This window comes from Polyergus mexicanus, unplaced genomic scaffold (genome assembly GCF_030449975.1).
Source record: "Polyergus mexicanus isolate NDT 795.1 unplaced genomic scaffold, iyPolMexi1.0 SCAF_4, whole genome shotgun sequence".
Lineage (NCBI taxonomy): Eukaryota > Metazoa > Arthropoda > Insecta > Hymenoptera > Formicidae > Polyergus > Polyergus mexicanus.
In genome coordinates, this window is record NW_027223324.1 from 599,943 (window position 1) to 617,805 (window position 17,863).

Genomic DNA, 17,863 nt, shown 5'->3' on the forward strand with positions numbered 1-17,863 from the left:
TCAGTTTTATTTTGTGTCTCGACGCTGTTAGCGATTACATTTCCCGAATTGAAAGCGCGGCATGTACGTGCAATTCATCTTGACCGATTAAAGAATTCCGCGATTCAGTTTGCAATAACAATCATCGTAATGAGGCAAATGTGACGCTGAGTTACTGAGATGCAACCGAATGGCGACAAGTTTCATTAGCCAAGCATGTCCCTGGCGGTAATATAGCGCGACGCGACACGAGCTATTTTGGCCCATAGCAGATAATTTCGATGCTTATAGTAAACTAATTGGATGATTCTGCGCGGAATTAAGTCGCGAACATTTAGCGATCTCCGTACGGGTGCAATCGGTGAAACGTTCCACTGTAATTTGAAGAGTCCGCGGTAATGCAATCTATATTGCGTGAGTGTACCGTAATTACGGTATATTATTCATGCATGGTTTATATATTCCACATAGAAAGATATATCTTTATATAGCTGGTCGTCCCAAAATCTCTAAATTTTTTTTTAAGGGCGGATTCTCTGGCAAATTTAGAGACAATTTTCTTCTCTGTGAAATAATTTTCATATTATAAACAATTTAAAAAAAGGCCTAATTTATTCCAAAAAGCAAACTGCGAATGGTGAATTTTTTCACAATATTGTAAAATTTGTTAGCTAGAATTACTCGCATTAGACCTCAAAAATTGTCCTCGCGCAAAATAGCTGACTGGATATATTTTCGATAAATATCGAAAACTTAAACAGATATTTCAAAACTATTTAGCGCACAAAAGCATGTCACTTTTCAAAGAATAGGTATTTTCAAAATTTGTCCATAAATAACAAGGAAGAATTATTGAGGGAAAAAATGATTGAAAAGGAAATAATTTCAAATGCAGTTTTTACTGTTTATATTAATTTAATCGCATAAGCTTCTTAGTTTTAAAAGCAGTATTCAAATTCCTTACGTTTTTATGGCATTGTCTGCTCTCTCTCTCTTACTGTTAAGTAAAAAATTATATTATTTTTACATAATATATAATTGCAAAACATACATTATTTTTGCACAAATCTATTCCTTATATAATTTTTTATATGTAACTAATAGAATCTCGATTCGAATCATCTTTTTCTAAGATTTACATGTAAACTCAAAGATGCTACATTCTTGATTCGTCTATGCGTTACGAATAATATTGATATGTTATCCTTTTTATCTTACGAACGTTTTTGATAACATAATACAAATAAGGAAGAAATAAACTCACATATCAATATTAGGTCGACTATCTGCTCTATAACAGAAGATGTTTTGTTTATAATTGGCGCTATAATCTGCAGCTATTAAAAAATATATATGTAGATTCATAAAAAAATTAAATATATATTTTCCTTAAAAAAAAAAGAAAAAAATATTTTATTAAATATTTGAAAAGAAACCTGTTCTATTATGTATAGAATGCAGCATGAGTATAAAATATCACTTAAATTGGGAAATAGGTAAACTAAAGTATACCTATACAGAATATCTAGGAGAAAGTAAAAGAAAATCAGCAGGGAATATGACAGAAGAAAGCCAATACGTTGGAAGTGAACAAAAGAGCGGTAGTCGTAGTTAACAATTACATAGATTTGTAAAATATTCGCTTTCAGACATACCACAGGTACATGACACTGTGTTCCACTAAAATCCTTTGGGTTTTTTCTTAAGAAATTATAACGGACAATATCTCTTGAAAAACTAATCTTTTTCGGAATTTATTTATGAGATGTTAGTACGCAGTATAAATGTTGGAAAATGCTATGTCACCAAAAAAAAAAACCCGGAGACTTTCAAAACTTCACGATATATTATTATTTTCTTTGCCGCTTTTAATTAGGAGCAACAAGCCGCTTAATTCTCGCGGCTTTAGTATAATTGAATTAAAAACTCTAATGTTACTAGTACGCGAAAGAATATATTACGTCAGATATCGTATTTTATTTATTTGCAAAAAAGTATAAGCATCACAATCATATGCATTTGATATTTAAATATAAAAGCCAGTAAAATTATAATTGTGTTGTAAAAAAAATTATTTTGCATTTCATAAACAATACTTGGAATTTTCGGCCACATTTGTAAAATTGCTATATTACAAACATATTTTTAAAAATTTTTTATTATATAAATATAATCTTTTTGTAGATATATAATACATATTTGTAAGAATTTAGAATTAAGACATCAAACTAACTTATGCACGTTTTATACTCAATGCCAAATTTATGATATTTCGTGCTCGCAATGAAATCTTTTGCACCTGCCAGAAGAAAAAATCGGGTTTATTATGTAATTATGAAGTATGAGAAAAGATGAGAAAAAGAAACCGAGATATCGGTATAAAACCATCTCCCAAATTATTCTTCATAAAATGGCTCGGAAAAATATCCTTGTACTCACCTCAATATTACACAGAAAAGAAACGAGCTAGCAACGATCGTAAATAAATAAACGAATGGCGGGCACACACACACTCTCGTTGTAGCCGGCTTAAATAAATAGTGATCAAAATTCTGGCAGCTACTATTCTTTATAAATCAAAATAATGATAAAAGTTTTTTGCTGAAAATAAATATAATAAAAATACATTTTTGCAACTTTAATTTTTTAGCAACTATTTTTTAAACATAAGAATCTAAGGCTGGCTAATTACAAGCTACATTATCATAAGATGAAATATAATTATATTCTAAAACGTAATTACAGATTATTCATGAATTACATAAGCGAATGCTAATATGATATTTTATTTAAAGTATGTGATAATTAACATCATCATAGGCGCAACGAACAAAGAAATAAGCGTTTATGTATAAGTTTACTCAATTTCAAACTTTTATATCGTATTTAAAAAATTATTACTTGGAAAAAAATTACAAAGATTTTACTAGTAATTTTTAGAGAATTTTTCTATGTGTGTATAGTATTTTAATCCATGGATTTTTTTTAATCATTTCTTACAACACGTGGATAGTAGGTAGATAATGTGTGCGTTTGTGCGCAAATATAGGACATTGTGTATCTAGGTGGCAGGTCCTCTAGGATTATGTCCTACAAGTTAGTGTTCTCACAGGGTTGGACTATATAAAAAAGAGACGGAATGGGACATGGGTCTTGTATCTTTAAAAAAACCTACTATCTACTATAAAATCTATTTTACTTATTGTTAGCCAAATTACACGTATCTACTTTAAATCTTATCTATGACTATTTGATTTATAAAGAATATTGTTTGTGTGTACGAGAAATCTTACCTTTATGCAATATTAGAATCTCCTTATAAATAATAATTAAATATTTAAAGCAATATAAAATAAACAAATTGAAATAATCTGTGAACTCTAAACTGGCATTGTTTAAGTCGTGTTTAGAATTGACTCTTGAATAATGAGCATCCTATACAAAACATTTTCTAATAACAATAAATAAATCATTTAATTCTCTGGAATTGTAAATATTATATAATTAATTTATTTTATGTTTTGACATAGTGCCGATGACATCATCGATAGTTAGGATTTAATTACATTTATATTCTTAAAATTGATAATATTTGTGCTACACAAAATGTTTATGTCGAGATACTGTTATACATAAATAAAAATAGTCGCTGTGTTTTTTCGCAGCTATTTTTATTTATAATTCTTTTCGTTATTGAAAGTATATAATCACTTTGTTCGTATCACAAGTCAATTGATGATAAATAATTATGGAAATTTTATTTGACTACTTAGTCTATGACACACTATCCTGCTATCTTTTGATAAAAATTTATTTAAGATTAAAACGAGTCACACTCATATCTACAGAACCTGTCCGCTTCCGATTTATTTAGAATGTACAACGCAAAAAAAGTGAATAAAATATACAAGTATAAGGTATGAGATCTCATTATCAGAGTAACTCATTGTCAGTGGTAAGAAGTTATCCAGAAAAGGAAAGACTTTTTAGGTTCGATTCCTGGTTCAGCCACTCACACATATATACATAGCTAAACTAATATTGTTAATTGACTCAAATTTGTGCTTGAGTAGAAAAATAACAATTATTAAATTATGATATTAATATATATAAATTAAATACTGAATTAATTTTAATATATTTACAAATTGTATAATATAACTTATGGGCTGACTGAATGGTCTGATTGACTGAATGGGATGGGCTGGCTGAAAAAAATATAACTTATTTCACGTATAAAAGCCATTATCAATTAAAATTCTCCATACAACGGCTAGCTAGTCACTTTAACCATTTTGTCTCTTGAATTAAAAATTTAATGGGCTTTCAGGGAAGATTGAATGGAAGAGTCACGCTGCATGAGGGTCGCAATGATCTGCAATTAGTGAATTTGTGCGTACCTGCAAGATCGGCAATTGTTGTAAGTAGATCAATCGTGATGCTGCTCGACGCAAATGATCGAAGTTTCAGAATAACAAAAATCCACATGTCTATTACGGGCAATTGCACACTATATTAATCAATATTTGAATTCATCTTTATGTTGTATTCACCTATGTAGATTGTTACACGTATTCGTAATTAAGAACACTAAATCACGCAGCACAACTTTTTCTTTTTATTCCGCATACATTAATCTTATACATCACAGTAAATAAATAAACTCTGTTTTATTTTATATATATATAATTGATAATTGACTTGTTTAATCCGCTTTTAGTGGCACACACTTGACGGCTAAACTTCTTGTTAACAGAATGCATTTTAAAATCAATGATGCACGTTAATAATAAAACATTAAATAAAAAATATACAAATACAAATGATTGGGGTTTACTGTTATAGCAGCACTTGAAATAAAAAATGAAAATATTATATTAAAACGCCACACATGACACTGAAGTCCATATCAGAACTGATCGCAGTGATGTTTCCGTTGGACTGTGCAATACTCTATGTCTCTATAATACTAGTCAACTGAAGACGCTATTCTATGCACAGTAACCAATAGCTATAGGTTTTGTAAGTATCGCGTGAGCATGTATTAGAAAACATGCACAAGAACATTTAATGAAACTTAAGCCCTCGGTAGTTCTATATAAGAGCGACCTAAGGCTGCGTTCCGATATTCACTATCAATATTGAAAATCTATAGTTAACATCACATATACTATAGATTTTCATTACTGGCATATTCGAATACTGAATATTCGAACGCAGCCTAAATATAAAAGAGGTGAAAACAGGAATGCACAAAACAAATAGTAGGAGTTTTCAGTTTTCTTTATTCTGCACTAGTTCTATCCTGTACATTAAAAAGAAGATAGATGTATATTTAAAAATTGAATAGAAAGAAAGAAATGCAAGAATAGCTACAAAGAACAAACCTGTTTATTTTTCAATCATGTAATGAATATTTCTATATCATAGAAAGAAATAGCCAATCCAGGGTGTTGTGGCAAAAAATTCTCCCTATCTCTCTAATGTTTTACAATCTATTATATACATAGTTCGAAAACATTTAAACAATAGATTGTAACTATTAGACAGAGTGCATCATTGTATAGTTCAAGAACGTTCGGATTATAAATTATTTATAATGAATTGGCCATCTTTGCGATGTTTTTTTTCCAGTATAATTAACAATTTTTCTCTATCATATGAAGTAATAAGAATTTTTGGTGTTATATGAAATAATAATGTCATTTGTCACGCAAAGCAATAATAATTTTTAATGAGTTTCCTTTCATTTAAAAAAATAAACTGGAAATTATAAATTAAATTCTGATAAAAAAGAAAAATTATATTAAAAAAGAAAAATTATATTAATAAATTTCTAAATAAATTTTACAATTTCGTATTACAATAATAAATATTTGCATGAAATTTGCAATATTATATAAATTTTAATATCTTAATAGAAATTTAATTTTTTTTTTTAGAGGAATAATAAATGTATAAATATCTTAATTTTATTAATTTCGTTTTTGATCAAATAATTTAATTCTGATACCTAAAAAGAAATATAAGTCAGATAGATTTGAGATTTAAATTTACGTTAAAGTTAATTTTTCGATGGTATCTTAAAGTACTCCGAGCTGTATTTGGAGAAGCATTAGCTACGTGAAGGCCGAGTATCCCCGACAGCTGCAGTTCGCCGTTGTTCGGTGGTGGGACGGCTGCGACTTGCATTAGTGCAATGACGGCCTGCCACGGTATGGCAGAAGGGGAGGTTCCTAAAGTAAGAGAGAAGAATGAGAAAGGGAAAGGATCTCTTTGTCCTCATCAAGATCCTTACGGCAGAGTATTTTCCATTGGCGTAGGAGATCGACCAAATAATTGTTTTTGTCTCCTCGGATAATGTCATAGAAATTCTTTTGTAATATTATAATTTATATAAAATCGAAATACGTAGGAAAACTTTTTTACGACACGTCAAGTTTTAGAGAAAACATTTTGTAATACTTAATGTGAAACACTCTGTATAAATAATTACATATTTATAATATATTTTCAAAATAATTATATTTTGAATCAGATTTATATGATGCTCGAAACTTATATCAGTCAATAAATTGGCAAAGAATAATATCTAAAAGAAATGTCATATTTGATAACAGCATTATCGATCAAAAGCAAAATAAAAATTTACAAGTGTAGCTAAATTGATTTTATAACATCACGAATTGTATTAGTCTAGATGTAACATTTATTTGCGACATTAACAAGTACTTAACAGCATATATCTAAATATTTATTTTTATTTTTATTTCAAGAATGCACATATTTTTCACGCATATTAATTTAATATAAAATTCCTCGAATTTATTTTGAAGATACGACAACGGTTTTACGCCATTGCTCTTTAAAACTGGCAAACTAGCCACTCGCAGCCCTGCTGCGTGGCGGTTAACTTTTGCCAGATTCCGACTCCGTCTCTTGAAGTATTGTTACACCCCATTGCTATTTTTTGACAGGTACCAACGCGCGTCCTCCTACGTAGGAGGGATTAGCGTGTAAAATCAGAACATGTGTGCCGCTTCTTTACGGGCCCGCGACCGCGGGTCAGATAGAGAGGGTCTGGGGCAAAGAAGGGGAGAACCTCTTTTACTCCGTTTATTGGTATTTTATTATCGGCATCGTAGTCACAACCGAGATATCCGTTCTTTGAGCGGACTATTAAACCGAGGGATGATAAATTTTTATAAAGCTATACCGCCGTTAATAGTCACTCACTTTTGGTCAGGTTCCTCTGGAACCTGTTTTTTAGACGGTTCGAAGGTAACGCATATGCCATCTTACTGTGTGATGTTTTGTGATCGGTCGTATCTATACCGGCAAAACTTACTTGCTTCCGGATTATCGATCAATATTTTTTTTTAAAACGCCTTTCACCGTTTTTTTTTTCGCCGTGACAAGCGACGCATGAAATATTAGACTGTATTTGAATATGTTGAATGAGCAATTGACAAACGAATGAAATGGATTTTTATTTATTGTCCATCTCGTTTCTCCGAATGAAACAAAGAGTCGTTTTATTATGTTCTTAGTAACACACAAAATTGTAATTGCTTTAATATTACAGTATTTTCTTTTTTTTTCAATTAATATTGTTAGGTCCACATCGTACAACAAAATGATTGTTAAATTAAATAATTATTAATTTTCTTTCTTTGAAATTATTTTCAAATTTTTTTACTTTGTTTGAACATTGTTTTTAAATTGCAGTTTTCAGATAAATTTTTTTTTATGTTAGATAGATCTTCATAATACGGTTGAATAGATTCTTCGCATATGTATAATTAACTTTTAAAAGAATTTTTTTTGTTGATTTACAAAAATTAAAATCTACAAGGCAGTAGAGTATATATACCTGGAGATCCAGATGAAACTTTATAAGGCTCTACCCTATAGTCTTTCGAGGGTACTCCTTTCGAACGAGATATATAAGTTGAAGTAGTTTTAGCCTGACTTGACTTAATTCTATGACTACTCTCAAGACATGCAAATGGCTTCAAATTTTTGAATATTGAGAAAGTCGTCATTTTTCTTTTATTGTCTCTCTCTCTCTCTCTCTCTCTCTCTTGATTTCTCTATTTCTCTCTTTCTGTCTCTTTCTTTTTTCCCCTCTCCTTTCTTTGTCCAGGCGCATGACCATCTCTGAAAAAATTAATTTTTCTGTCAATGTAAATGCATGAAATGATTATTTTCGAAAAATTGATCAATGAGACTTAGTAAAGTTAAGTCTCGATAATTCAAGAGATTGACCGCATTGTTATAAATCTCGAAATCTTTTAAAGTAACGCGTCTTACCTGAGAAATCCTTCCTCGCCTCTCGAGCTGAGATTTTGCATCTTTGATTCAAGATAAGGATCTCCCACCCGTGAGCGTCGAACACGGCGATGTTTGACGAGGGGCGACAGGGCGCAAGGCGGCATGAATGTGCAACGAATCTTTTTCTCGCTGCCTCTTTACACTTGTTTGATCTGTGAACGCGCAAGTCTCTCGCGCTCGATCACGTGCCACCCTTGCGTAGGATCAGCGTGAGAAAGCCCGAGGAGATTCGATGCACGGAAATTGTTCGGTTAGGAGAATTATCGTTTCTTTTCGAAGAAAACGGAAGTGAATTGTTTTTTTTTTCTTTTTTTGCGTTAGAAGCGCGTTAGGAGTAGGAATGTCGAATCTTAGACTTTTAAGGGAAGGCTGTGAATAATATATATATATATATATATTCGTAAGAAATAGGTATATTTTTTGATTTTTCAGAAAATTTATAGCAATTTTTTTACATCAACAACTATCATAAAAACATTGCTGGGTCGTTTAAAAAACTTTTTCGAAATAATAAATATATATTTCAAATTACGTTTAATCATTTTACATGCGCGAATAAAAATTTAAGATAAGATTTATCGGAAATACAATATCTCACGCTTTGTTTCTAAAAAAATATTTAAAAACGATTAGATTAAGATTGAAACTTACACCCAAATGAGCATTATTGCATCTTAAAATCAAAATAGATAGTTTCAAAAATTGTGCAAATTAATTACTATTTATAAATACATTTTATTGTATTTCAATCAATTCTAGTTGCGGTCTAGCATGATCTCGCGAGATTCCGAAGTTTTTCGTTTTTTCGATAAACCAACGATGAATTCCTTTCATGCCTTTACCCATCGAGAGACGCGGTAACGCAATCTCAGTAACCAATAGCGTTGTCGGTCGACGGGTGATCTCCCCACTATAGACCGAATGGGGCAACGAGCTAAGAAGGCCCGAAAATATCCACGAAGCATAAAACTCGGCTTCTACATACACATACGCGGGCACATAGGCGTCGACATATTTATAGAGGATGTGCCCGATTGTCAATATAATTCAAGTGATCGGAATGTCTAGTTTTAATGGTCGCCATTTGTGTCTATCGATTCTGTGTTCTTTTTATTTATTACATTTATTATTATTATTATTATTATTATTAATTGTATAAAATATTAATTTAAACATAAATTATTATTATTATTATTAATTATCTAGAGTTATTGAATATCTAAATACATCATTAATCTATATATACAATATAATTATGGATTATAACAGATATAATTATATCACTCGTATAATTTAGCGATCCATTCTCAATTACTGTATGCATAAAATTTACACGTATAACTTGTCTATAATACAGATACGTAAACTACGCTACTGGCTATTAAAATTGCAACACACTGCATTGCAATATATATTTCCTTTGTTCAGGCTTCCACCACTACCTAAAGACGGTCTACAATACGGGCGCTAATGTCCACTTACTCGGGGAGGGGGGAGGGAGGGGGGGGCGAGCGGGAGGGACCGTAGGGCCTCTAGAAAACTATTCGGTTGTTTTACTTTAGTGCTTTACAGCTCGGTTATAATACCTTCCTTCTTAGCCCCGCGTCAGGTAGAAGATTCCAAGCCCGAAGAGACCCCCGGTATGATTTAAAACGCTATCGCACAAATATGAACGCGTTTGTCAAAAATAATATTACTTTATATTTACGTACAACGATATCTGTGTGAGATAAAATTTTTTAAATTATTTCAATTTCGCAATACAATTTTGCAAATTTGACAGTGGGTCTTAGAAGAGATCGAGAATTTTTTGAAGAACAACAAAAGAATAATAGAAAGAAAAATTTTTTCGTCATATTTCTAATGTGAATAGATAAGATACAATTGTTCATTATTAGCATGATATCGTGTAAACAATTTAAGATTTATTTTTGTCTATTAATTTTGTACATTACGTATACAAAATTCACACGTCAGAGTGATTTTGAAGAAATATGATGTGCAAACAGCGCGTGTCTGAACGCCAGAAGAGGAAAAATACGACAGAATTGATTATACGTGGGTAGATTGCACCTGCGAAATAATGAAATGTATAATGAGAGGCTTTCGGCTGAAGCTTTCGTTGATTTGCCGATCAGCACGAAGCTCTTATTGGGTGGTCTCTTATTACAACCGTTTTCTCAATGACTCCATAGCGAAGTCGAGCAGAAGCATATGGTTTCTGGCCGTTGATTCACGGGATGACTGGGCTCTACAGAGACCAGTATTGTATAACCGAGTGATTTTTCAGGCAGTGCTGTATGTCAAAAAATATACCGCCGTTCCGCAATTAGGTCTGGACCGCACAAAAACTGGCTGTTCAATTCGGAGCGAACTAAGCCGTGGAATCGCTGCAACTAATGACTGCAGCGATGATCTGAGCTTTCAACATTTTTGAAAAATTCTCCAATCTCTCATTCATCATTTTTTAAATATATTTTAATATTTTTTTTATACAACAATAAAATTCACTTTATTTAGCGTGAGAAAAAAAAATCAGAAATAAAAATTATATTCTTCGAGTTATGTTCCTAACGGCTATCCATTATCTTCACGGTTTCACAATAGCATCAATAAACCCGAATCTATCTTTCTTCTACCTCAACTATCTTCTTCTAATACTTATCCATCGTCACGCGATTCTCGTTTGAATATTAAACCGGGTTAAAACGACGAAAGAAACAAGACCGATAATCACATATGAAAACATCTCGAAACGAAATACCGGTCTATATTTCCGAACAGTTCGTCGCTCGTCGAACGGCACAGACAGGGTCCTGAAGAATACCCTTGGTAGAACTCCCCTCGCTCTAATAACCGGTGGCTCTCGCGGAAAGGGATAGCTACCGCAATGCCAATCGCACGGGCGGAGGGAGCTGATACGATGAAAGGGGGAATAGATAGACCGGGACGAACTACGCGGTACGTGGGCAATTATCATTTCTTGTAGGAGCCGGCCGTATCGTCACAGGCGGTTTTGCAACATTCGGAACCCTCATTGTGCCGTGGTTCCTCGGCTTCTCCTTTTCGTCTCTCTTATCCTCCCACCGCGTCCGTCTCTCCTTCCGCGCGTCTCTCTCTCTCTCTCTCTCTCTCTCTCGTCGCCTTTGCCGCCCGCTCTCTGTCCGCGTACGCTAAGACAAAACGAAGGAGATGCATGGCGCGCTCTCAAGGATAACAACTATGAGGCCTAGTCGAGAAGCTAAGCCGTCGGCCATAATGCGAACAATTGAAACCGTTGCATCGTTCTTCTCGGTACCTGCAGCTGTGACAACTCGGGCTTGGTGTATCACGCACGTCGCGACAACGAACGCAGATGCGCGTCGCCCAGGGGCAATTAATGCGGGCTCACGTACATCGTACCCGGAAGACGGGAATTGCGGGCAATTAGATACGTCCTGAAGGAGCGGGCATCGCGTCGCGAATCTTGCGATCCGAATCAAAACGCGCAAGGCTATCTTTATGATTACAAAATAATAACGAAGAATAAATGCAGCGAGACAATGGTTAAAAAATTTCATTAAAATATTAGTACGCACAAATAACAAATTGTTTTTATCAAAAATATAAGCGATGTAATAGGTTAATAAAAAATAATTTTTTATTAAAAAACTAAGCGTCGTATAAACTGTAGTCTACTTTGCAGAATAAGCGTGTAACACATAAAAATTATGTTTAGTAATTATAAGAGATAGTCAGGTGCAGTTTTTGGAAAAGGGTCTACTGCATGCTAATTATGTTTTTCTTTAAATAAAATAATTACATATTGCAAGTAAGCTTTTAATAAAAACGCGAATAAAAAATTATATATTTATAATTTTATAAGAATCAAGTTCATTTTCTGTATACTGTATACTGTATGTAACATTGGAATGTTTCAATTCTACGCCGATGGAAAAAAAAAAATGTGGCCAGTGTTATACAACTTTTATATTCTGGCCGAACAAAGAATGCATTTGGCACATTTAAAAGCAGAACTTTTTTGCAGGTCGAAAGAAAAAAGAACTCGGTAACTCGATGCTATTGGCAGCGATGTAAGCCCGGCAACCAATATTTGGAGCCATAAGCCATAAAGTGAGAAAGATCGCGTCTGTATGTTACCTTCTTCGCAAGAAGGACCAGCCAACATTACACACCCAGAAATATTTTAAAACATTTTTTATTCTTTTCTCGTAATTATCTCTGTTAAAATTAAGCGAATTTCCAAAAGCTATTTCCTTCTCTCACAAACAAAAAGAATCTTCAAATAATAATAAATCAAATAATTAATCATCGCGATCTGATGTTCGCGTTTGCGTATTCAATCTAATTAAATCAATTTCATGACGATAAGCGAATCGTCTTGAGTATATCAGATCTCGTGTGTTTGTCGTATCGTGGCGGATTACATAAAAGAACGCGAATCACCGTCAAATCATTACGATCACACTTGTCGTAACGATGACAATTATTCGCGGCGCGCCGCGGGCACAGGAATTTATTTTATTTCGGATCGGGAATAAATGTGAATCGCCGAATTTTTCAAACTGGCGTGAGAAGGGCCCGGAATCGGGCATAACCAGTAATGGAACTTGGACAACGTCGAGGTCGACTGTGACGGTGAAGAGGGGGAAGGGGGAAATGTGGTGGAGCGGGCCTTATACCAAGCGTAAAGGACTTAGGCAGGTCTGAGCAGAACCCGAAAGTCGTCTTACATGGTCAGAGGGTCCACAATCTCATTTGGTACTAGCATGCCTTGGCTCACTCACCTCCCGGGCCTCGAATTACCGCCTTCGCTCTTTCTCTCTTTCCTTGTCTCCCCCCCCTCTCTCTCTCTCCTCCCTCCTCTGTCTCTCTATCTATCTCTCATCCCTGCAGCATCCCGGCTTCGTAGAGCCGTCTCTCCCTAATACTCATCCCGCTCTTCGACCGTTGATCATTATCGCCAGACATTCCGAGATGCGTCCGTAGTGCAAATGCAGCATTATTAAATGCAACAATCTCGCATCAGCATTCGTAATTTGGAGAAGAATAGAACAATAGGAATAAAAGTAGTCTCGAATGGTTTTTACTGTTGAAAGGTTGCGATTTTCTCAAGAGAATCGACGCTTCTTCTCTCATTTCGTGACAATATTTACGATAATTTTTTCCAATAAATTGATTCATTCTATAAAAAAGACAGCAATAAGAAATATTTAACATAAAAAATGATGAGTTTTCACACGCAAATAATAATTGAATTTTATCTCTCTTTGCCTCATGAGAGATTTTATAAATATGACATCACTTCTTCCTGCATATATACTTCGCACATGACCATTGCAAACTACTTAATATAATATATACGTGAAGGAACACAAAAAAAAAAAATAATGTTTCGTGAATTTTCGACTTTACTGTTGATCGATCGTCAGTCTCAATCGAGACGATTATTCGCGCTGCGGCTAAGGCCGCTTCAGGCCGTGCTAACAAAATCGATTGAAAATGAACTCCCGACTGGGCCTCATCATCGCCGACTCGAAGTGTTCTATCCGCTCGTCTCGTCTAACAACACCGATGCTTCCGCGCGTTGCTCGTGCACTAGAGAAGCCGTGTACGGTTTCAAAGAAATGAAAGAAACAGAAGCGGCCGACGTTGATGAATGAAGCTGATGAATCAGATATCCTCGAAAGGCCTTTCTTTACGATCGCGGGCGTCAAGATAAATAGATCCTCCTTTTTATTTCGCCTGATATACCGGAGGCAGCTATTCGGCCTCCGGTACATGCTGGATCGAACAGCCGAGTTGACTGCGCTTTGGGATCCTCCGAGGGATTCGAATTTTCAATCCGTAAATCCGTACATGATATCTAGCCTTGACTTTGCTTTCGATCCCAAGCTTGAAAAGACAATTTTCGCTAAATTCAAAAATGTCAAAAAATAATTTTATTTGACAATTATGATAAGAATAGATAATTTTTGAGTAATGTAGAATAATTTTTGTATTTTATAAAATATTAAGAATTTAAATATAATCAGAATGTTTTAAATTTCAATTGCACGATTGAAAGAATTATTAATAATATAATAAATAAATATAATAATATAATAAATAATAAAAGTCGGCGCCATTTAGACGGTAATGTTTTTCGTATCGCGTGTTAATTATATAAATTTTGAAAAAACAAGAAAAGAATGCAATTTTTTTCTGCCAGCAAAGCATGCACACTTGTCGTGTGCAGAATAACGATAATCTCGCGCACGCGACGAACAATTCGTCGAGCTCGATGTCGAATGGCGATACCGCGTGATAATTTATACGGATTTGCATGCAATCGCTCAAAACTTTCGCGATCGTTACGTTGGTACGTTGGTCAGTCGTACTTCTCGCGCAATTCAATCTTCGTCGTGCGAATTATCACGTGTCCTACGATAATCCGCTATGCTATTCGCTGGCGTCCTATCATACGGGTTATCTCCACTAATTGGGATTTTGCCGGATCGTAAGATGGTCCGTGAAAAAAGAAAAGAAACATTTATACGGCGGCACATTGGAGAGGGCGTGGGTCCTAGCACGGTATGACGCGATAATGCGGTACGAACACCGTCGAGAAAGCAGGGAAGGAGCGGTAGGGGGAAAAGGGGGGATCGAGCTGGTGAGAAAAAGAGAGACGGAGAGAATCGAATGCGCGAACAGGAAAAAAAGAAACCGGACGAGGTGACGGAGAGAGAGAGAGAGGTGAACGAGGGGGACCGATGGTCCTGCCGTACTGACCTTGACTAGGCCCGAAGTTGAGGTGGGTTGAGATGCTGCCGGACCCTCTTGTCGCGCCCCTCCCCCTCCCAAAGCCTCTCTTTCCTCACCACCGTGCCCTCCCGAGGTTCTACCTTCTGTGCCCCGCGGCACTCCGCGCGCACCGGCGGGCCCCACCGGGTCTGCCCTGTAGTTCTGCATTCGCAGACTCCTCCATCAAGGACATCACAAAAAGTACATTAGACGAAAACACGTTGCCATTATACCGCGGCGTACCGCGAGAGAGGAGAGCGGAAACGCTATGTCTGCGCTAAGGCCGGTGTGCACCGACACTGCAGGCCCGACGGCCCACCATTCGGGCTCCCGCAACACCGCCAAAAAGGGGCCCACGGACATCTCCCCTGTCTCTCTACGGCTACGCCTGGATTAGGTCGCGCTCGCGACTCCGATGCATTATTTTCATACGAAATCAACGAGTAGGAATAGCGAGTCTGATAGCCAGTATAATATTTACTTCATAAAATCACAATTTTTGTAAGAATTTAAAAGATGCGAAAATAACGTATAAATAGCGATTGCGACATGAAGTGGAAAAAATCGATTTATTTAAAGCGCATGTTGTATATTGCGTTTTAAATATGGAATAATTTATTGTTAATAATAATGTTAATGATATTACATTTTATTACGTTAGCATGTATAAATCATATACAATATATTCGCAGACAAATACTATAAAATGTGAGAAATTGAAATCGGTATTATTTTATGACGCAGTCATTCGACTGGTTTTTTCGGCCGTTACACGAAATATTGATTAATGAAGAATCGTATATTCAGTCCCAGATGAAGTTGGGACACAATTTACGTACGCGCGAGAGACATAAAATTATGGGCATGCGAGTCAGATATAGCTGGCGGCTGTACAATACTAGTAATCCTTGAATATTGAGATTCACTTGCGATAAAAGAAGGAATAAAAATTCTTCATATGTAAGTTGACAGACCGATTAATTTCTCTCAAAAAACGAAAGAAAAAAAAATCAAAAAGATTTTTAATAATAATAATTATCGAAAGAATTTTATCGCTTTTTAAATTAAATTCAACTTTAATTTGAAATTTAAAACAAAAAATATTATCAGGATAAATAAAACAGTATAATACAATATTTAATGTACAATATCATAAATTTGCGTTAAGTTTAATAGCGGGCATTTAATTCGTATTCAGAAAATCACACGATGACGAAACGCACCTTTACTTCTGACCCTCACAATACACCTCACCACTCATTCTCTCAAGATCAAGGTCAACTCTCGGGAGATGACTGGACTCTTTAAGCGACGTACCTTTTCTTCGTTACCCGCTACGTTTCTCGCTCTCCAACACATACACTAGAGCCTAAAGTAAAAGTATCGTGCGGAAACATTTGCGCACGAACACGACGCGCATAATATATGTTTTAGCACGTTTTCATTTCATAAACATATACACACATACACGCACATCTAAACAAAATAATAATGTAAAATATAATAATCAATAATTATGATGCAGCGTCCGAATGTCTTTTAACGCTTATCTTTTGAGGAAATGGCGGGAAAAAGGGTATTTTATTAAAAAAAAAAAATTATTAAAATGTACTAGATTACTAATCAACGTCTCTATCGATATTAGATTACCTAAAGATTATCGATCTCTTTAAAAATTGCAATATTTCTTTATTAAAAAGGACTCTCCTATAAATTAACGCAATTTTTTATACGTCATGTTTCGCTGCGTTAGTTTTTTGCAAAAGAATTAATAATCTGCAGTTTCCTTTTGCACTTTATCCATATTCAAATCTGAGAGAGAAATCTAAAAACGCATGTAACAAATAATTCACGAATAATTTTGATTAGATGCAGCGTCGCGTTATCAACGGCAAAGACGCCGAGTCTGGCTCTCGCTTAAAGTTTTCTCCAAAACGATCATTAAATCACAGCGGCTGCGATGTATTGTATATACCTAGTCCACCCGATGCAGTTATACATAATTTGCGTCGTCTGTTCGCGACTCAACAGATTTATTATTCATTCTAATGTTATATCGCGCATGAGCGGTCCATCGTCGCGCCAATGTTACCTTCGTGACGCAGCCTGGTACATCTTTATTTTTGCGAGTAATTCAGTAAGCTTGCTTCAACACGAGTAACGCATAATTTCGTGTTGTTAACATAATGTATTACAATTTACAAAATGTAGCAAAATGAAAAGTAGCGCGCTTTACCGTGAATATGGATATTTTCTTTCTTCGGAAAAATGAAATGCCATATTTTTTCCACAATTTGTCGTATAGAATAAAATAATATATTCTCTCTCAATTATTTAAAAGTTTCACAATTTAAAAGAATAGGAATGTATTGGTAATATGAATACTTTTTGGTGTGTAAGAATAATAGAAAATCTATTTGCTTTAACATTCACTTGTGATTTTTCTGTGTATGAATTTATGATGTTGTCAATTTAAAAAAAAAAAAAAAAAACATGTGAGATACATGATATATATTATATATGTGTTTGATATGATAAGAGTTATTTGTATTATTTAGAAGTGGAGGAATTTGTATCGGAAAAACGTAGGAAACTTTTATTTTCTGTGCATGGTGCACGCTCTGTATCCGTAATTCGTCTCGTGAAAGTTGACTCGTATACTCGACGTATTCAATACTTGATGTAGGTAGGTGCTAAGTATCCGATCATTGTCGCACAATATATTACTGATAGATTTCTTCACAAATTTAGATGATTTTTTCTTTAG

At 34.6% G+C, this 17,863-nt stretch overlaps 1 protein-coding gene across 8 annotated transcripts in view; it reads left to right on the top strand.

The window, feature by feature from the left end:
- Ca-beta (Calcium channel protein beta subunit) overlaps window positions 1–17,863 on the top strand; it is an 85,661-nt gene that overhangs the window by 29,433 nt on the left and 38,365 nt on the right. For 5 of the 8 annotated variants that reach the window (XM_070294600.1, XM_070294601.1, XM_070294602.1 and 2 more), the window contains exon 3: window positions 4,310–4,399. The exons of the other annotated variants lie outside the window; for them this stretch is intronic. In XM_070294600.1, coding sequence (XP_070150701.1) covers window positions 4,310–4,399 — 90 coding nt within the window. The remainder of the gene's footprint in view (window positions 1–4,309; window positions 4,400–17,863) is intronic. 8 annotated transcript variants of the gene reach the window in all.